General features: G+C 38.9%; 1 protein-coding gene across 3 annotated transcripts in view; it reads right to left on the minus strand.

The window, feature by feature from the left end:
• The window catches only part of SLC22A3 (solute carrier family 22 member 3), a 123,988-nt gene that overhangs the window by 53,215 nt on the left and 49,202 nt on the right, over window positions 1–21,571 (minus strand). For all 3 annotated transcript variants that reach the window (XR_005214108.1, XM_037817641.1, XM_037817640.1), the window contains exon 2: window positions 2,515–2,618. Coding sequence is in view for 2 of the 3 variants with exons in the window: in XM_037817641.1 (XP_037673569.1) it covers window positions 2,515–2,618 (104 nt within the window). In the remaining variant the exon portion in view is untranslated. The remainder of the gene's footprint in view (window positions 1–2,514; window positions 2,619–21,571) is intronic.

Below are 21,571 nucleotides of genomic sequence, written 5' to 3' on the forward strand. Positions count from 1 at the left end.
GTAGAAAGAATCAAACAAGATGCTAATGCGAAAGCTCTTTATAAGCTTTAAAGTTCAAAACTAATGTGAGTTATTCTAAATTTGTGTATTTTTATTTTCAGCATTTACACAACTATTATTAAATGGCTTAGGGAAAAGGAACAGAATGTTTGTCCAATATTCTGAGAATCTGATATTAATTGGTTCAGGATGGCTGTATCAAATTATGGGCTGGTGAAGTTTATCATTAATGACTAATAAGAGATTTGATTCTATGACACTTTTCCATGGAAATTTCCACAGAATTCACACATAAGTCATCTTGCTTTAATCAGTGGAGCAGAGACAGAAGCAACTTCAGGTTAGCTAGATTTTTAAACTAATCACGTGCCCTTCCTACACTGTCCTCTCACAGATATATGGCTTATTAAATTATTTCTTGTCCTTTAAATCCTAGATGCAAAAGATAAATCATAGATGTGGAGAAGAGGTGAAAGATGGTCAACTCTGACAGAGGCAGAATTACTCACAGCTCCTCTTTCTCCAAAGTCTGCCTCATCCTTACCAAAGCATCATATATCATCTGTAAAAACAGAAGATCAAATAAAGTGCTAGACTACAGATAGAGGGAATTTCCCTCCTTCAGCCAAGTTAATTTAGCTTGGAGATATGCTTATTGATTGTAAAAGAGAAAAGACACAGAAAAAGAAAAACCTAATTTTTAAATTAGGAAAGTGTAAAAACAAAATTAAATGGATACTTAAAATGCATAACTCAATTCCAAATCATAACCAGTTAGGAGAGGAGATAATATGTGAGGGAGATTAAGAAAGGAAAGATGACGTTTGAAAGGGCTATAAGTAGAAATAGCAAGAAAAGACAGAGATAAAAGAGAGAGAAGGGGAGAAAAGAGTATCAGACACAAATGAATAAAGGAGAAACTCATATGCTCAGGGGGATTTTATGGGAAGGCAAGAGAAAAATGAGAGAAAGAAGAAAGACAGGAAAAGAGAGAGAAAAGTTTTACTCATTCTGAAGAACTGGTATGGCCAAATTCAGCTCTTTAGTTGGCTACGGGATTGGGGAATTTTCTTGTCTTGAATTAGCTGATGATTTGTTGTTCACGGTTCTCTATGGGGTGCCCTTAGCATTTCCCACTGGTCCTGGTGATGCATCAAGGGCTGTGCTAGAGTGACCAGAGATATAGTAAATCCCTGTGGCCAAGGGCCAAGCATGGCCAATCCCTATTCGAAGTGGTTCTGAAAGAATTAACTAAATCACTGTATGTAATTTCACATTAGAATTGGAATACAAGAATAGAATTAAATGTGAATACCACAACCAACATTAATAATACCAGAAATAGGAACATTTAAATAGAAAACATGACTGTTTTGAATATACACACTCGCCACGTCTGCCATTAATTGATTAATGCTGTAACATTAAATAAAAGCACCCACAGCATCCTTTGTAATTTGTTCTATAGCTACTTGTTAAATTGTAATTTGAATGTTATCACCTTTTGGTATATATGTTATATTTCACAATAAGGAAATAACTGAAACTATGGTCCTATAACTCATAACATTTTTGGAAATTTCCTATATAGCTGCTTGTTAAATCATACTTTGAAAGATATTACCTTTTTGCATATAAGTTATACTTCACAATAAGGACACAAATGAAACTGTGGAACTGTAACCAATAACATCCTTTGAAATTTGCTCTCTAATTACTTGTTAAATTGTACTTGGAAAGTTATCACTTCTATGTATATATGTTATATTCCACAATTTAAAAAATGATAATAAAAAAAGAAACTGGCTTGTTTTTTTGTGGTTTCCCACTATCTAAGTTTTGCTGTTTATAATCCCATGTGTTCTTTAACATACTTTTCTGTCTCAGATACTTTCTATAAATTGGTATCTAAATTAGTGGATTGATTAGAATGAGAATCATGTGCATCATTTTTGGCAAGAATACATCATGATGACTGTAAAAAAATTAAAAATAATAGATAAACCTTCCTTGATACTCTTTGGAAAAACGTTTTTTTTTTGCAAAGTTCAAACTTTGTAGAAAAAATACAAAGTTTTTTTTTTTTTTTTTAAATTGAGACAAATTTGCAATGGGCAAACCTTAAGACTGCAGCATTGAGACTAAATTAATCAAACCATAACCAGCAAATTATTATTGACACACATGTAATCAATTCTGCAGCTCTCCGGAACAATCATCTGTTAATCCAACCATGGTAGCACAGCTGTATAGGTCTCTGTTTTCACTTAGACTTTTTCAGACCCTCTGGGAATAACACCATCCATTTGTACAGCTAAAGACGTGAGAAGGTGAAGTTCTTTAAGAAGAAAAAATATCAGTCAATCCAAACAAGTATGAAGGTCATGAATGGTGGAAATAAACTTTTTCCCCACATTTAGCAAAAATATTCTTCTAATACTAACATGAAATTTTATCGCCATGGCATATGTTGTACTATGGTGATACAAGCATGCTGTCCTACCCGATACGCACCTGTCTGCTGCATAGCCTAACGTGAAAGCTCCTGCAAGGAAGCCCAGGTTGAGGATGGCTTGAGTGAAGTCCAGCATCCAAGCATTGACACACACGAGGTTAAACTGGGAAAACAAAGGGGACACAACGGGAGACATGATGAAATTGTTATTCCAAAAGCACCATATTTTCTGTATAGAAAAATGGTCTTTAAACATTTTATTGAGATACTTCTTAAAGAAATTTTGAAAACACTTCCTCCTACATGCCTGATTTTTACATTGACATACAAATGTTTTAGTTGCAAGTTTAAATAACTGCAAAGGATGTGATTTCCAGCATATTATAAATACTGACATATGATTCTTCTATGTGCATCTAGCAGAGGCTAAATACCACAGTGATTTGACACCTACTGTCATCCATTAAAAACAAGTTCTTTAACAGTTTAAAATTTTACATCAATCTTTTTTCTCTTAATACTCTTATTTTCATTCCCACATACTTTTATCCTAACATAGTATACTTTATGTAGAAAATTTTTTATTGATTACCTTATGTGCCAGTTTGAATGTATTATGTCCCCCAAAATGCCATTATCTTTGATGCAGTCTTGTGTGGGTAGATGTATTAGTGTTGATTAGGTTGTAATTCTTTGATTGATTGTTTCCATGGAGATGCGACCCACCCAACTGTAGGTGATAACTCTGATTGGATAATTTCCATAGAGGTGTGGCCCTGCCCATTCGGTGTGGGCCTTGATTAGTTTATGAGAGCACTATATAAGTTCAGACAGAAGGAGGGAGCTTGCTATAACCATGAGAGACACTTTGAGGAATGCACAGGAGCCGAGAGAGGAGCTGTAGCTGAGACAGACATTTTGAAGAAGGCTGTTGGAAGCTGATGCAGACATTTTGGAGAACACTATTTTGAAATGCAACCTGGGAGCAGACACCAGCCACGTGCCTTCCAGTTAACTGGCCATCCTCCAGTGAAGGTACCTAATTGTCGATGCATTACCTTGGACACTTTAATGGCCTTAAGACTGTAACTGTGCAACCAAATAACCCCCCTTTTATAAAGCCAGTCCATTTCTGGTGTTTTGCACTCTGGCAGCATTAGCAAACTAGAAGACCTTATCATACTATTCTAAGTAATAAATTCTGTCTATAAACTAACATTTAATTTTTTAAAAAGTTTCTGTGACCTTGTCTCTAAATATTAGAATTTTTTTCTAATTAGGTTATAATTAGTTACTTTTAGGATATAATTGATAAAAATGTAAGACATGAATTTTGATAAATTATTACTCTGGAATAAAATTTTGTTGGAAATTTCCAGAAAATTGTAAGAGAGGCTTAGTGTTTTTTCAGTTAGTTCATGTGATCTGTGGATGAATATTAATTACTAGAATGAGTTTGGCACAACATCAGTTCTACTCCTGTTTTTCATTTTGATAAATTTATGTGCCAAGAAATCTTGTCTGGATAAATAAATTAATGTGAATGGAAAGAGTTTTGTTATAGCAGTGTTACCCAATTCTTTGACCTTCTTCCAAGTTATAAGCCAAAATTACATAGTGATCTATCATCAAAAATTATTTTTAATTTTCTGTTAGCTGACACATCATTTAAGTTCCCTTATAATTTTGCTGTAAGGGAAGAATTGGAAATTCTGACTTACAAAAAAGATAAAAGGAAAAAAAAAACAGTTGAATCAACAAGTCATTAGAGTTCATTTACTTTCTTTCTTAATTACTTCTTAATACCAAAACCAGTATTTTAAATCACCCCACAGTTTGGTACTCCACAGGCTCCCACCCCTCCGCCCCCACTGCCTTTTTTTTTTTTCCAGATGGCTGTAAAGTTTTATTTTACGAAATATAGTGATAAAGTCTATCCAACTTTCTTTTTTATTAGAGTGATGTTTTCTTTTTTTTTTTATCTTCATTTTATTGAGATATATTCACATACCACGCAGTCATGCAAAACAAATCGTACTTTCGATTGTTTACAGTACCATTACATAGTTGTACATTCATCACCTAAATCAATCCCTGACACCTTCATTAGCACACACACAAAAATAACAAGAATAATAATTAGAGTGAAAAAGAGCAATTGAAGTAAAAAAGAACACTGGGTACCTTTGTCTTTTTGTTTCCTTCCCCTATTTTTCTACTCATCCATCCATAAACCAGACAAAGTGGAGTGTGGTCCTTATGGCTTTCCCAATCCCACTGTCACCCCTCATAAGCTACATTTTTATACAACTGTCTTCAAGATTCATGGGTTCTGGGTTGTAGTTTGATAGTTTCAGGTATCCACCAACAGCTACCCCAATTCTTTAGAACCTAAAAAGGGTTGTCTAAAGTGTGCGTAAGAGTGCCCACCAGAGTGACCTCTCGGCTCCTTTTGGAATCTCTCTGCTACTGAAGCTTATTTCATTTCCTTTCACATCCCCCTTTTGGTCAAGAAGATGTTCTCCGTCCCACGATGCCAGGTCTACATTCCTCCCCGGGAGTCATATTCCACGTTGCCAGGGAGATTCACTCCCCTGGGTGTCTGAACCCACGTAGGGGGGAGGGCAGTGATTTCACCTTTCAAGTTGGCTTAGCTAGAGAGACAGGGCCACATCTGAGCAACAAAGAGGCATTCGGGAGGAGGCTCTTAGGCACAATTATAGGGAGGCCTAGCCTCTCCTTTACAGCAACCATCTTCCCAAGGGTAAAACCTGTGGTAGAGGGCTCAACCCATCAAACCACCAGTTCCCTATGTCTGCGGTCATGTTAGCAACCATCGAGGTGGGGTAGGCGAATACCCCTGCATTCTCCACAGGCTCCTCAAGGGGGCACTACATCTTTTTTTCCTTGTTTTTCTTTTTTTTTTTTTAACTTTCCCTTCTTTTTTAAATCAACTGTATGAGAAAAAAGTTAAAAAGAAAACAAACATACAATAAAAGAACATTTCAAAGAGACTACAACAAGGGAGTAAGAAAAAGACAACTAACCTAAGATAACTGCTTAACTTCCAACATGTTCCTACTTTACCCCAAGAAAGTTACCTAATATAGCAACATTTCTGTGAACTTGTTCCTACTATATCCATCAGATATCAACAGACCATAGTCATTCCTGGGCATTCCCAGAACATTAAATAGCTTATCTGTTCTTCTTGGATTATTGTTCCCCCTTCTTTAATTGCTCTCTATTGCTAGTTCCCCTACATTCTACATTATAAACCATTTGTTTTACATTTTTCAAAGTTCACATTAGTGGTAGCATATAATATTTGTCTTTTTGTGCCTGGCTTGTTTCGCTCAGCATTATCTCTTCAAGGTTCATCCATGTTGTCATATGTTTCACAAGATCGTTCCTTCTTACTGCTGCGTAGTATTCCATCGTGTGTATATACCACATTTTATTTATCCACTCATCTGTTGAAGGACATTTGGGTTGTTTCCATCTCTTGGCAATTGTGAATAATGCTGCTATGAACATTGGCGTGCAGATATCTGTTCGTGTCACTGCTTTCCGATCTTCCGGGTATATACCGAGAAGTGCAATCGCTGGATCGAATGGTAACTATATATTTAGTTTTCTAAGGAACTGCCAGACTGACTTCCAGAGTGGCTGAACCATTATACAGTCCCACCAACAATGAATAAGAGTTCCAATTTCTCCACATCCCCTCCAGCATTTGTAGTTTCCTGTTTGTTTAATGGCAGCCATTCTAACCGGTGTTAGATGGTATCTCATTGTGGTCTTAATTTGCATCTCTCTAATAGCTAGTGAAGCTGAACTTTTTTTCATGTGTTTCTTGGCCATTTGTATTTCCTCTTCAGAGAACTGTCTTTTCATATCTTTTGCCCATTTTATAATTGGCCTGTCTGTACTATTGTCATTGAGTTGTAGAATTTCTTTATATATGCAAGATATCAGTCTTTTGTCAGATACATGGTTTCCAAAATTTTTTTCCCATTGAGTTGGCTGCCTCTTTACCTTTTTGAGAAATTCCTTTGAGGTGCAGAAACTTCTAAGCTTGAGGAGTTCCCATTTATCTATTTTCTCTTTTGTTGCTTCTGCTTTGGGTGTAAAGTCTAGGAAGTGGCCGCCTAATACAAGGTCTTGAAGATGTTTTCCTACATTATCTTCTAGGAGTTTTATGGTACTTTCTTTTATATTGAGATCTTTGGTCCATTTTGAGTTAATTTTTGTGTAGGGGGTGAGGTAGGGGTCCTCTTTCATTCTTTTGGATATGGATATCCAACTCTCCCAGCCCCATTTGTTGAAAAGACCATTATGGCTCAGTTCGGTGACTTTGGGGGCCTTATCAAAGATCAGTCGGCCATAGATCTGAGGGTCTATCTCCGAATTCTCAATTCGATTCCATTGATCTATATGTCTATCTTTGTGCCAGTACCATGCTGTTTTGGCAACTGTGGCTTTATAATAAGCTTCAAAGTCAGGGAGTGTAAGTCCTCCCACTTCGTTTTTCTGTTTTAGAGTGTCTTTAGCAATTCGAGGCATCTTCCCTTTCCAAATAAATTTGATAACTACCCACTGCCTTTTAAACCCCAAGTCAGTGCACCATAGTAAGATAGGAGAGAGGTATGAATCCTTTTGTAAATTGAGAGGTCAATTTATAGGAAGGGACTTGCTTCCCTGTCATAAGCATATCTTATGGGTGATGAAGATCTGAAAACTGACCCCTTTAAAAATATCCAAGTTCCTGAACCCCACAGATAGTCTTGGCATACTTCCGTTGGAATGCGTACCCAAGTTTTAGACCACTGCTTTAGAATGTAGTGTGAAGAGAAGAGCAAGGTTGTTGGAATAGCAATTAAGTCATTACATAAATAAATATTCATAAGCAAATTGTCAGTTATTCATAAAAACCCATATTTATTTTTGTCTTATTGCTACAGTTAATGACCCATCACTTCATATAGCTAAAAAAAAGAATCAGTGTAATAGTGGCTGGTGCATTTCACAGAGTTGGTGAGAAGATTAGTTGAGATTAAAGAAGTAAAAAGCTTTACATACATATGCATATATATGCATAGTATTAGTAATTGTACTAATTTAAAGGTGTTTTGTCATCAATTTAGGGGCTGAAATCTCAAGGTACACAGTTTTATTTTAAGTAAACTTGGAGACGATTATTTACCCGAAATGATTTCCCACTGGAATAAAACATGTAGAGTGCAAAGAAAATAAAACCACATAAAATCCCAGAAAGCAAACAAGTTATGCAACTACTTGAGAAAATTTAACATTTTGCCTTAGAAAAGTGTCAACCAGTGTCAAATATAAAAACCCAAACAGTAGAATTGACTTCATCCAGCTGTATTTCAAAGAGTGGTTAGCTAGCAGAAAGATACAATGCAAGCCTTTCACAGATGTCACAGCAAGGCACAGCAAAAGAGCTCTCCTTTAAAGTGACTTTTTCAGCTGCTTTTGAATTGCATGAATTAAAACACCCCTCAAATATTCTTAAACCCACAATAGATTCTCTAATACAAAACGAATGATCTTTTTCACTTTCCCTCAAGAGAAATAACCAAAAAGGACTTTAATCATACTTCATATTACAATAAAATTAATTTAAAATAAGTGCCTAAATGATTAAAGCTCTATGATAACATTTTCTAAAGTACTATGTACTTACTAAAGTACTAAAGGTCAGAGAACATCTGTCCTCTGCATTCTGCATCCCAGGCAGCTGGAAGTATAGAAGCTACATTTCCCAGACTCCCTGTTTGCAGGGCTCTGCTTAGGTTCTGCCAGAAAACGGGGTTGATGCAAGATCAGAGGGCAGGAGACGGTGGCAGGGACCTGCTTCTGGCAGCAGCAGCAGCTCCAGTTCCAACAGCCGTAGGCCTGTCAGTGCCGGCTGCAGGAGTCAGCCAGGGCTTGCCACCCCTGCATAGCAACCTGTGGCCAAAGGATGCGGGCTTCTTAGGTGCAGGCATCTGCTGCAGCTGAACAGGGCAGGACAGACCACCTAACGGCTCTGCAGGAGTCTACCATCCAAATCCTTTTAATAACTCCCTCCCTGCTTAAAATACCTAGCCTGGTGTGCCAGTTTGTATGTATTGTGTCCCCCAGAAAAAGCCATGTTCTATGGTGCAGTCTATGGGGGCAGACGTATTGGTGTTGCTTAGGTTGGAACATTTGGATTGGGTTGTTTCCATGGAGATGCGCCCCACTCAGCTGTAGGTGATAACTCTGGTTTGATGGTTTCCCTGGAGGTGTGGCCCTGCCCATTCAGCATGGGCCTTGATTAGTTTACTGGAGCACTACATAAGTTCAGACAGAAGGAGCGGCTTGCTATAGCCAAGATGGACGCTTTGAAGAATGCACAAGAGCTGAGAGAATAGCTGCAGATGAGAGACAGTTTGCAGATGGCGGTTGATAGCAGACTCCTGCTCTGGAGAAGCTGAGAGAGGACAAACATCCCAAGTGCAACTAAGAGTGACATTTTTGAGGAGCTGAAGCCTGGAGAGGAACATCCTGGGAGAAAGCCATTTTGAAATCAGAACTTGGAGCAGGCGCCAACCACATGCCTTCCCAGTTAAAAGAGGTTTTCCGGACACCATTGGCCATCCTCCAGTGAAGGTACCCAATTGTTGATGACTTACCTTGGACACTTTATGGCCTTAAGACTGTAACTGTGTAACCAAATAAACCCCTTTTATAAAAGCTAATCCATTTCTGGTGTTTTGCTTAACGGGCAGCATTAGTAAACTGGAACACCTGGTTTCTGTTTTAATGACTGAGATTCTGCCTGACAGACCTTCTTTGAAAAGTACAAAATAAACGAATTTAAACAGATTATGTAGCTAGAAATAAATGCATTCAAATACAAACACTTATGTTTCCAGCACCGGAAATACTGCAGATGCAAGGATTCAAGAGCTTGCATCTGATGCCTGGTCTTAGAGTGGGGTGGGGGTGGGGGGCAGACCGTGCCTCCTGCAGACTGAGCTTCCCAACCAGCTCCTAGCTCACTGGCCCCTGCCCACTGCTGCAACAGCTCTGGGCTGCAGATTTACCTCTCAGCAGGCGCTGAAGCCTTAGGTGCATTGGTTGAGGCCTTTAGCCTAAAATAAAAGGACTAGAAGCTTGAAAACAATCTCCTTTAGTTCCTAAAGAATCCTAAAAGCCACATCTTGTCAACAGGAAGGTCACCAAAAATTTACTTAAGTCTGAATCAAAGACACAAAAATTTATGTCTTTCTCCTAAGGCAATCTATCTATCTGTTTTCTTTTTTCAGAGACATTAAACCATGTATTCCCATTCTGTTACTTATTAATCTTCAAAGTCACTTTTATACAAAGAGAATTGCTCTCCTTGGCATGAGCATAAAGCCAATCTGATAAAAGACTCAAGCAACTGTTTATGTAACGCAGAAAGGATTACATTGCTTCATTTTGCAGAAAGTACAAGCAACTTTAGCCTCATTAGATACTCCTGAAGAATTTTCAGCCAAGGTCTTCTCTTAGCTTTTCCCAGCTGTTAAAATCTTCCAAGCTGGGGCATCCCAGAGAGAGCTCCCATCTTTCTCTGCCTGTGCAGTCCAGCTGTCACTGTTTGCCTCTGGCCGGGGAGCCTAGCGTGAAGGCTCACGGATGGGAGACATGGTGTACCTGCTTAGCGGCTGCAGAGGACACACGCAGACTCTGGCTTCTCCCAGAGAAGGCCTGACAACACCTCCCAGACACGGAGGGGGATTCTGCCCTGTGGGGGACACTGACTGGTAGGAGCTGAGAGATGGGAGATGAGAGAGAGTCAGCGGATCAGATGTCCCACTTCCCCGCCCCTCCATGACTGTGCAGAGAGGCCATCCTTTCCTATAGCTTCATGGTGTCAGCTGGGTCCAGCTGGGTGCCGCACCCCTTGCTTTAGCTCCCCCTCCTCCTTTGCCTCACTTCCCTGGGACTGCAACTCCTGATAATCAGTATCTGAACTCTGTTGCCCCAGACTGTGCTTTCTAGGGAACTGAGGCTATGGGATGCTCAATACAGGGCTTACGATAATTTTGACTGGACCATTCTATTTTAAAGTCATGACTCCGTGTGCTTTGGAAGATTCTTTCAAAAAAACTGTGCATTTAAGTAGTGTTTATTTTAAATGCAAAGAAGGCACAATTACTTGCCAATCATAGTTACTGCCTTTTCATGAACTAACCACCCTGAATTACCACCTTGATTTAAGGCAATTCTATCTAGAAGCAAAGAACCACCTGGATTCTCACCCAGGGGAGAAAGCTTGTGGGACTTCCTTGCACAGACTGGTCCTCAGGGCCTGGGCCAATCCGGCCAGGTGTAACAGCAGGTCTTGTCACTCCGGCCTATAGGCAAAGGCCTCCCAGGAATCAGTTTTGTGGCTCCAGAGTCTGCAGCCACAAACCCAGCACCACACTGAGGTTTGCCCTTTTCTAGAAACGGAGCGCCTGTGCTAAACCAGGGCATGATTTAGGAACTGAAACCACAGCCCAGCTTTGACCATCTGTGTTTGAGCATCATCAACACTGAGCAGAAACAGGTAGAGAAGGAACAAATATCTGACCTATTATAGTCACCAGATAGGAGGGGTGCCATTTAGTTGAGTTAAAAATAACTAAATAAAAGAGCCACAGACTCTGCATGAGTCTATTGTTCATTGATTGGTTCACTCAGTCAGTCATTCCAAGGAAGTGGGACAAGACAATCAACATCAAACTATAAGACCTAAACAAAAGGGCTCATGATTGAAGAACAGTTGCACGGAAGAACCTGAATGCATGATTTTTAATCAAGGGAGATTTCCAGTCTATAATCTTGGATACTTCATCATATCTCCTGACAATGAATGTTCTGGAAAGATGGTCAAAATGACTGTTGCAGTCAGCAAATGTCTAATATCTTCACTTCTTTGGAAGGCACAACGGATTGTTGCTCCTTGGCACCTCTCCTTGGCTTAGCAGGACTGACAGCAAGTTCCCTGTAGCTCCATGTGGCCGGATTCTTGTGATGCCTAATGCAGGTTTCACACCTGCCGAAGTGGGGCGTGTCTTAACTGCTAAGGTGTAGTGGGCTTTGTCATTAACCTTACTTTGCACCTTTGGTCTTTAGCAAATATCCACAATGAGGTAACATCTTTATTTTAATAATGTTTATTCTTGTTACAAATAATTGCTCTTGGATCCTTCAGCTATACCCCCAAATAATATATCCATAATTTTTGATAAATCTTATTTCTAAGAAAACGAAAAAAAATGAATAAGGAGGTTTAGAGAACAGTCCTCAAAGGGAAATGATTGCATTCAGAAAAATAATGTAGAAAGACAACTAAATCAGAGGTTGTGCTCGCAACAAAATGCATCCTATCGGAATTTTACTAGAAACATTTTTACTAGAAAACAAGCAATTAAAATAGAGTTACAAATATAGAGCAATTTAGTAAATCTTTCTTCTCATAAGAAAGTCTAATGACATAACACAGGGGTTCTCAAAGCGTGCTCCGTGAAGCAGCAGCATCTGGGAACTCGTGGGAACTGCAATTCTTGGAGTTTGCCTCAGACTTATCAGATCAGAAACTCTGGAGATGGGGCCCAACGACCTGTCCTTACACAAGCCTACCAGGTGATTCTGAGGCACACTAAAATTTGAGAACCAAATTTGAGAACTAATTTAATATTATTAAATTAGTTTTTAATAGTGTTTAAATTCTTGTTTTTCTAATTGAACACTGACACATATGGCTGCCACCTCCAAGAAAAGCCAAGGGATACTGCTATAGGCTTCTTGAAAGAACGCACGGGCATTTGTGGCAGTTTGCAGCTGAATGGAACCCAGAAGATCAGGTTCTTAAAGCTAATCCATTCCTGAGGGTGTAGACCTATTATGGGTGAGACCTTTCTTTCATTGGGTTATTTCAGTTGAGGATGCCCCAGGTGGGTCTTAATCCTGTTACTGGAGTCCTTTATGAGAGGATGAAATCCAGAGAGAAAGACACAGAAGCTGAGGGAGAAAGCCACAGACAGAGCAGTCAGAGGCTGAAAGCAACGAAACCCGGAAGAGAAAGCAGAGACCAGCAGACGCCACTATGTGCTTTGCCATGTGACAGAGGAGCCCAAGATTGCTGGTAGCTGGACTTCAGGGAGAAAGCATTGCCTGTTGATGCCTTGGTTTGGACATTTTAAAGGTGTCAGAACTGTAAGCTTGTAAGTTAATAAATCCCCTTTATAAAAGCCAACCCAGTTCTTGCATTTCAGCAGCTTTAGCAAACTAAAACACACTGTAGACAAACTTAGTGGGTTGGTTTCCTAATGGCTTGGTTCTAATGGCTTAGAACCACACCCACGTATCTCACAGTTTTGTAAGTCAGAAGTCTGGGCAGGCATTGGCTGTGCTCTCTGCTCAGTGTCTCACACCCAAGGTGTTGGCTAGACTGAGCTCCCACCTGGAGGCTCTGAGAAACAATCTGTTTCCAAGCTCAGTCAGGTGGTTGGTGGAACCAGATCCTTGTGGTTGTAGGACCAAGATTCTGGTTTTCTTGGTAGTTGTAGGTCAGGAGTCATTCTCAGCTCCCAGAGGACACTATCAGGCCCTTTCCCCGTGGCCCCCTCCATCCTCAAAACCAGCACAGGCATGTCCTTCTCATGCTTTGAGTTTCTCTGACTTCCTCTTCTGCGATCAGACAGAGAAAACTCTCTGCTTTGAAAAGGCTCATGTTATTAGGTCAGGCCCACCCAGATACTCTCCCTATCTTAAAGTCAACCAATTAGTAATCTTAACTACATCCGCAAAATTCCTTTAACCATTTAATGTGATGTGATCATAGGAATAATACAGGGGTCAAAGGTCATGGGGGCTACCTTAGAATTCTACCTACCACACTTAGCTTAAATACATCTCTGCTGCTCTAGATATTATAACTAGACCCAGACTTGGAGTTTCCATGATTTGAAAGCAATGCAAAAGTAATATATAATCTCAAAAGAAAACTGGGATCCCGTTACTTTAAGTAAATCATTGTTCTAAGTTCTTTATTAACAAGGACAAATAGCTTCATTTATAATTCATTTTATCAGTGGTTCATGTTTATTTTTGTTGGATTTTAAGAGAGTAAAGTACACTTCATAGAGAGTAAACTACATGTTTTCCCAATTTCTACATTGCAAATAAATACATGGATGTAAGCCAGAAGTATGTGGATATTAAGATAAAACCAGAATATTAATAAAGGAAGTGTAAAACGAGTTTGAAAACTTTCAGCAGGAATATCAAGTAGGTGTTTGTAGGTGACTGTAGGTAGCCCTGGTAAACTAAGACAGGTTTTGAAGGGAGAAAATGGTCAGAAAATTCTAGAGCACCCGCCTATTGTGGGTGAGACCTTTCTTTCATTGGGTTATTTCAGTTGAGGCTGAAGTCCTCCAAAAAATTGGGGTGGGTAAATCAAACATTTGTGAAATGTCCCAAATCTCTTTTCTGGATGGAGACTTTCAATTTACATCAGCATTTTGAAGGATCTGAGAAGTTCTGTAGTAAAGAAATCTATTTGCTTCAGCCGAGATTGTCTGCATTTGTTTCATAAGGAACGCTTCTTTGGCGGATCATTGGGGAACCCTGGCCATATGCATAATGGTGAGCACTTGTAAAAAAATTAGGCAGGCTTGGAAAGACAGACTGAGGACAGACCCAATGCTCACTTGCAAAAAAGCAATGAACGCACTGCCTCCTTCCTCTCATACGCTCCTTTTCGTTTCTGCCGCTCTCTCCCTCCCATTTGCTGTGCTCTGCCAATTTGCAAAGCTCAGAAGGAAACTGTATTAGCCTCACTTGTGCATCTCTCCATATTTTTTTGGTTCTGCATGACCTGGACTTTGGCCACGTGCTCAGTGGAAAGACTTGACAGTTGCCACCAAGCCTTACCTCCTCCCACAGCTCCTGCCTCAGCCTCCCCAAGGAGGGCTGGACTTGGACGTGGTTTCCATGGTGCCCGCTGTGCAGGAACCACAGCAGCCCCAGAGCCCAGGTTGGAACCAGCCAGGCATATGGGGGCTCTGGCTCCTTCCATCATGACTGGACTCGGCAAAGTGCAGAACTGGGAGCAAGGATCTGGCTTCCCTGGTGGGTACATGAAGGGGCCAGGTGACAGCTTAGCAACAAGCAAAACTGTGCCTTTAAGACAGGAGACAAGAAGGAGCCATCACATAAATTTCAGATGAGTTCCTCTTTCTTTCTCCTCTCAATAGACTCTAGTCTAATGAGATACTCCCAAATACCAACAAGAACAACCACAAAATACTTTGAGGTTGAAGTATTGGTGAACTCTTGCCAACTCTGGCCCCTCTGGGAGAGCAGGTGTCGTGGTTCTGCATAGTCTGCCTGGGTGACGTTGTATGAGGCTGAGCAGCCAGCTGTGTTTTCTTCAGAAGCTGGGACTTGCTCAGTATGCTCCACTGTGTATTGATTTGTCTCTTTCTCTATCTCACTTCCCTTTTATCCTCACTCTTGCTAGACTGGGACTGCACCACCCAATAAAGACTGAACATGTAAATTTGCCTCTGTTTTCTAGGGAAACTGGGCTATGAAAAGAAATAGGTATACGTTATACGATTTTGTTAGAATGATAAGCAAAAAAGAATTAAAATAAAGATAATCTTGCAGATGAGACACTCCCAAAATAAAGAATTTTATTTGAGGAATGCAATTTAAAACTAAGACATGAATCTCCTATAGCATCCATGACCTCTACTGTTCATTGATGGAGAGGAAAAGGTCAGGCTTCAGGGGATAAAAAAGGCAGGCTAGAAGGCAGAGAATGAAATAAAGGGATGGACGAGAAAGGTACAGGGAGGGGGGGAATAAATTGTAAAATACAAGATTCAAAGAGAGATGGACGAGTTCTGCCGTTGTGCATTATATGCTCATGATTCTCAATACATACGTGAGCGTGCATGGGGTAACGTGTGCATGCACACACACAAGTCACAAAGGGGTGCAAATCGTAGGGAGTGGGCAGTGTGAAATGCCAATGACTACCTCAAAAGGGACTGGGTTCAGAAGAGTTGAGAACATGCATTGAGGAAATTAGATGTAAGAAACAAAGGAATTAGATGTAAGAAACACACGCTGACTTTAAATTGACAAGGGTCATAGATTTATGGGTTCTTTGCCCTCCCAATTGCCAACTGAATGGAATAATAATATAATGTAATATGATATGATATAATATAATAATAAAATCCCAAACCACAGATACAAACGAGAGAAGCATCCTGCCCAGGGATCTAAGCCTCAGGAAGCTCCGACAGAAAGCAGTGCAGGGATGAGCCAAACCAGGTGAGCACTGCCAAGCTGCCTCTCAAACTGCCAGAGGTAAAGAAGCCTGTTTGGGAAGCAAGCAAAGGAAGTTGCCCCCTCCCCTTCTCTACTCTCCTTCACTAACTCCTCCTGGACTGACTGAAAGGAGAAGAAGCTAGTCTGGAAGGAGTCTGGGTTGGGAGGATTCTGTGGGGTTGCAGGGCAGACTACAGAAGTCAGATGCTGAGCAGCTGCAGGGCGTAGCATGTCAAACATCCAAAAAGAGAACCTGCTAAAACTCCTGGAACCCACGGATATTGCCTACAGCCTGCAGCCCCATCCTTATTCCACCCAAACAGAGAAAAATTACAATAAATAGGAACTGAAAGAAATGACCAGGCACTACAGATCCTTCACCAGAATCCAGCTCACCAGTACTGAACAAACTGTGTGTCATCTATAAATATAAGTAGAAGAAAACCACCAGGCTGGGGGAAAGACTCAGCAATTCAAAACAGGAGCAACCTGAGCCCTTGGAGCACCCACTTCTCCATAAAATAGCTAGTGCAAAATCAGGAAGTAAAAACACCCTAATCCATAGTTTCAATGAGATGTAAGAGACTACTTCGTTGACAAAATAAGAGCAGTCAATTATGAAAAAGGAGCATTCAGCAAAAAAGGAGTTGTTGCAGATTAAAATCATAATTGCTGAAATTAAAAACAAACAAAAAGGGAATTAGTGACCTAGAACACCAGTGGGAAGATTTTTTTTTTCAGAAATCAGAGGAAAAAGACAAAGCAGAAGAAATCTGAGAGAAGAAAAGCAGAGAAAAGGTCCAAGGTGCAAATGGTGTTTTTTTCATAAGTGGGAAATGGAAAAGAGAGAGAAGTTTAGATTAGAGCAATAGAAAAATTCTCTGAGTGCAAGAAAAATCTGAGTGGAGCAGCAGGCAGTGGAAGGAAAACAGAGTCAGAATTCAGCAAGCACTTTCACGTAGCACCAACCTCCAGCTCAGGCCTCACCATGTCCTCAGCTAGACCTGGTGTTTGTTCCTGAGTTCAGAATCGGTCTGAGTCAAACTCCCCAGACAGAGGACTTGCAGCCTTCTGTCCAAGATCAGGGAAGGGCAACTGCCTGCCTAACTGGGTCTGGGTAGGGGAACTGGGCACCTAACTGCTTCTTTAAATACTTTCAAGCATTTCTTCTGTGTTCAGCCCCAGATGGCCCCTTGCTTGCAGACATATCTGAGTGTTCCCTGGGTTTTAGAGTGGTAGTCTGCTTGTTTTGATGTTTGTCTCCCAAAACTCTCTCCATCCTTCTCCTAGTTCCCCCACTCAGCTTTCTCTGCTGTCCTGTCAGTTATTGGTCTATATTTAACTACATGGAAAGATATCCAGATTTAGGTAAAAATGAAAATCAGATTGCAAAAGTGCATACAATTTCATTGGTGTAAAATAGTCTATTTATGCATATGCACTGAAAATGGCAGAAGGGAAAGACAAACATTAAGTTATCTAGAAGTTCTGAGCAGTTGGATTAGAGGTGATTTCTTTTTCATACTTTTGTTTTTTTGCATTGAATATGTATAACTATATCCACTTTGGATAAAAAAGACATTATATATGAATGTAAAGCTGTAGATTAGAAGGATGGGGAAGGAGTTTCGTGCAGGGAAATATAATGAGCATGGCAAGGAGAAAGGAAGGAAAAGGGGTCTCCAGGTGCAGATCAAATTATTAATCCAAGGCTGGTTTGGGATGTAGAGTAGTGGGGCACTCTTCCTGACAACTGTGTTTGAAATAATTGTTAGTGGGAAATCAGGGATGAGTGGGGATGGGGAAGGAAGATTGTCTTCTTAAAAGTCTTTCAAACAGTATTTAGTTTCTCTTGGAATTTAGGAAATTATTAAAAATGTTAAAACACCAAGACAAATGCAGAACCTCTTTTTAGATACAGTTTAAATCCTATAATACCTAAGGCAAATGTGCTCTTATTACTAACAAATCCAACACTCATAAATGTGGCATAATGCAGCCCTCACTCATTGCCCTCACTATATGATCTGAGACTTAATGAACATGGCAGAACTTGTATTTTATGGGCTGAATCCTTTGATTTGTTCCTTTGGGTCCCTGAGGCACTGCTGTTTTTCTCCAGTCTTTTTTATTTCTCTTCTCAGGATTGGGTCATTTTTATTAACCCATCTGCAAGTTCACCATTAGGGAAATTTTTCATTTCAATTATTGTATTTTTCAACTCTAGAATTTCCATCTTTTAATATTTTCCATTTCTCTGTTGAGATTCCCTAACTATTCATTCATTAAGACCACCTTCCCTTTAATTCTTTGAACATGCATATAATAGCTGCCTTGAAGTCTTTGGCTAATCAATCCAATGTATAGAACCACTTAGAGGCAGTTACTATTGATTGCCATTTTTTCCCCTAAGCATGATCACATTTTCCTGCTTCTCTGTGTGTCTTAGTGGCTTCATATGTCAGAGAACAGAGCCTAAGGCTGGCAGATAATAGTCATGTCAGCCACTCTGAACCCTTTTGTGTTTTTCTGAGGATTGCTGGTTTTATGTTCTGGTAGAAAGTTAAGTAGACTCAAATTGCAAACTCTGAACATTCTGCACATGCACAGCTGATAACTCTGTCCAATTTTATACCTCCCAGCAGCAACTGTTTTTAGTGTGGCCTGAGGTGACTTCCCTATGGCTGAACAGGATGTTGGATTTTGGAAGAATTTATATTCAGATTTTGGGGTTCACCCTTTCTATGGTTCTTTTGCTTCTAGGGAATCTCACTCTCCTAGTTTCCAGCTGGTTTTCCATGGCTGTTTCCTCTGATGTCTTCAACCAGTAGAGCTTCAGCTTTCTACCACCCAAGCTATTCACAGGTTGGGGAAAGCACTCAGTTAATAAGCGAATAAGTGAATTGGATTTTTATTTCTTTTTCCAAGGCAAATCAAGTTGGACAAAATTGGGAACTAGCCTAGTTTGGCTCTAATGACATAATACCCTGTAGAGTAATATTGTCCTTTGCCAAATTTTATTTTTAATTAAAAATTACATGAAATGAACTTTCAGACTATAACATAATACCAAAACAAATGTTTTATTTTATTAAGAGGACTAAATAACTCTTACTGTTATGAAAATATTCTTTTGAATTTTCAATTTTTAAAATCCCCTCCTTTCCACTGAACTCATTGGAAATATAATCAAATGAAATGTTACTGTCACCAAGTCTGAAGTTAGAATCTCAGAGGCTAAGATATTTCTGGTGCTTTCTTTGCTGGTGACTCTAACACAATAAGTGGCTTTCTGGTTCAGTTTTCCAAATTGATAGAAAAATGATGCCTGAGAAATATGCATTGCAATAATCTCTTTGCTAATAAGAGATTTCTAGTATTACTCTTGATAGTTTTAAAAATGCATAATTGAAGAAAATAAACAGACTTCTAAACTACTTATTTCTTACTCTAAATAAAAAGGTTTGTTTCAGTTTATATGCTATACCTTAAAGATAGTCTCAGGTAATTTTGGACTATTAGTGTTTGAGACAATATATTCATCTAATTTCCTTTTTGAAAAGATACTGTTTTAAAGTCTTGCCGAAGATCCAACCCATATTTTTTGCCAATATTCTCAGTCCCAGAAACCAAAGTCAGCCTTTCATCCCAAAAAGTAGTTGGCTTCTTTGGTACAATATCAGCCAAATGCCTAATACCCGAAGTTCAGGTTCAGGATTCAGGGTAGATGCTGAAAAAAAAGAAAAAAAAAAGGCTGATAAGATTTTCAAAAATATTACATCAATGTAGAGACTGTAGGGATAAAAGACCCTTAAACAGCTGTTTTCATGAGATATGACTAAAGCAACAATCTACATTAGAGTAATTACAGCTCCTATGTGTGGTATTAAGGATAAATGCCTCTTTGTATTTCTTTGCCTCAGAAATAAGATTACTTCTCTCTTGATTAAAATCTTCAGGAGCCCCCAACTTTTACAGAATAAAGCTCAGGCATTTTATCATAGCTTTCAAGGCCTTCCTATAGTGCCCTGACATCCTTTTCTAGTCTTATCACCCAAAGCTTTTCATTGTCTTAGTTACACTAGCATGTGTGCCCTTATTTGAATCATTTTTACCTTTCTGGGTTTCCAGCTGCTGTCTCTGTCAGGAACACTTATCTTTCCATCTCTTCTCTACCTGATAAAATCGTATTCCTTCATTCTTCAAGGCCTTGGTGAAATTTACCCACTAAACTGGCGATACCTTATGTACCAGAGCCTTCATGGATTTCTATTTCGGTTAGTTCTGGAAGTTAAGCATCTTTATTGTGACTACATTCCCTGAATTTTCCAGAAAAGTCCCAGTTCCATAATGCTTTCCTATGTCTGCAAAGAGAACTCACTACTTCTTAGACTACATGTCCCTTGTTTTTGTTTCAAAAACTGTTTCAACGCAACACTGTCAGTCTGTACTATCAGATTAAATAGCTGGAAAAGAATATTTTTAAAAGATCTGTGTCCATAATTTTTAAAAATTCTTTTTATTTAAGTAACATGGTCACTGTACAGGAATTAGAAGAAAAGCAACAGAAATCATTACAATCACCTCCAATTGCATGCAGATATGCATATTCTACTTTTATGTGGATATACAGATGTATATATTTACATCTTTTTGCAAAGATAAGGTTATATCTATTATAATTTTATAAACTGTGCATATGATTTGTGAATCTTTCTTCCATGCCATCGCTCTAAATGGCTGCACTCAGTCCACTGTATGTATGACCATAATTCTTAAACCAATTCTTTATGTTGGAGAAGGAATTAGGTGATTTTTTTTCACCATTATAGAAATACACTGCAAGCTTTATTTTTAAAACCAATGCTAAAATCTCTAAGAATTGTGAAATATAGTCCAGTTATAGCAAGAAAAATGATTTGGGATAAAAAGATTAAATTATAATTTCAATAACATTTTTCCAGTTGTTTGCAAACCTTCTTATATCTTTTTTTCTTATATTGTATCTTATTCCAAAAAAGTCAAAATATATTAAAACAATTTGATAATCTACATACATTACAGATATTTTTGTAAAACTCTTACATAAACCTCCTAAAATAAATATGCATGAGCACATTCCATAGAAATTCATTATTTCCCACAAAGTTTTTCAACCCTTTTTAAAACATAAGATGGACGAGCTGTCGAGATTAAAGTAATCACAGTTTAGTCTCACAATTGGTTTTGTATCCCTTACATGATAATAATCCCCTAAAATAATTAGAAGTTGGAGACTTTTATAAAAGGACACTGTAAGTATATAAAAATGACTCAATATTTTGGAGACAAGGCTGTTCCAGAGATGGGAAGAATAAAAACTGGCAACATAGCATATGAATTTTAGATGTACTTATCTGCCCATGATTTGTGAACATAGATGATAAATAATGAGATACAAATCAGAAAAAGAAAATGACAAGTACAGATCATGAATCAAGGTTCTTTGCTTTCTTGTGACTCCCGCAATTACACAGGGGGGCTGGTTTGTAACTGAAATCACACAACAATTAGCATGAAAATGGGCCAAGAACAGGTATTTGATAATGTTAAGTACTCAAAGTCAAAAGAAAACTCACAGGATGTATATCCTTAGGAACTTTTGAAGGTTTAAAACCAATATCAATAATGAAAAAAAAAATTTAGCTGCCTTTTATGTCTCTTTGGTTTGGAAAAGGGAAGCTGCCAAATCAATCTATCATGAAGAAA

The sequence above is a fragment of the Choloepus didactylus genome, chromosome 24 (assembly GCF_015220235.1).
Source record: "Choloepus didactylus isolate mChoDid1 chromosome 24, mChoDid1.pri, whole genome shotgun sequence".
NCBI classification, from domain to species: Eukaryota; Metazoa; Chordata; class Mammalia; order Pilosa; family Megalonychidae; genus Choloepus; species Choloepus didactylus.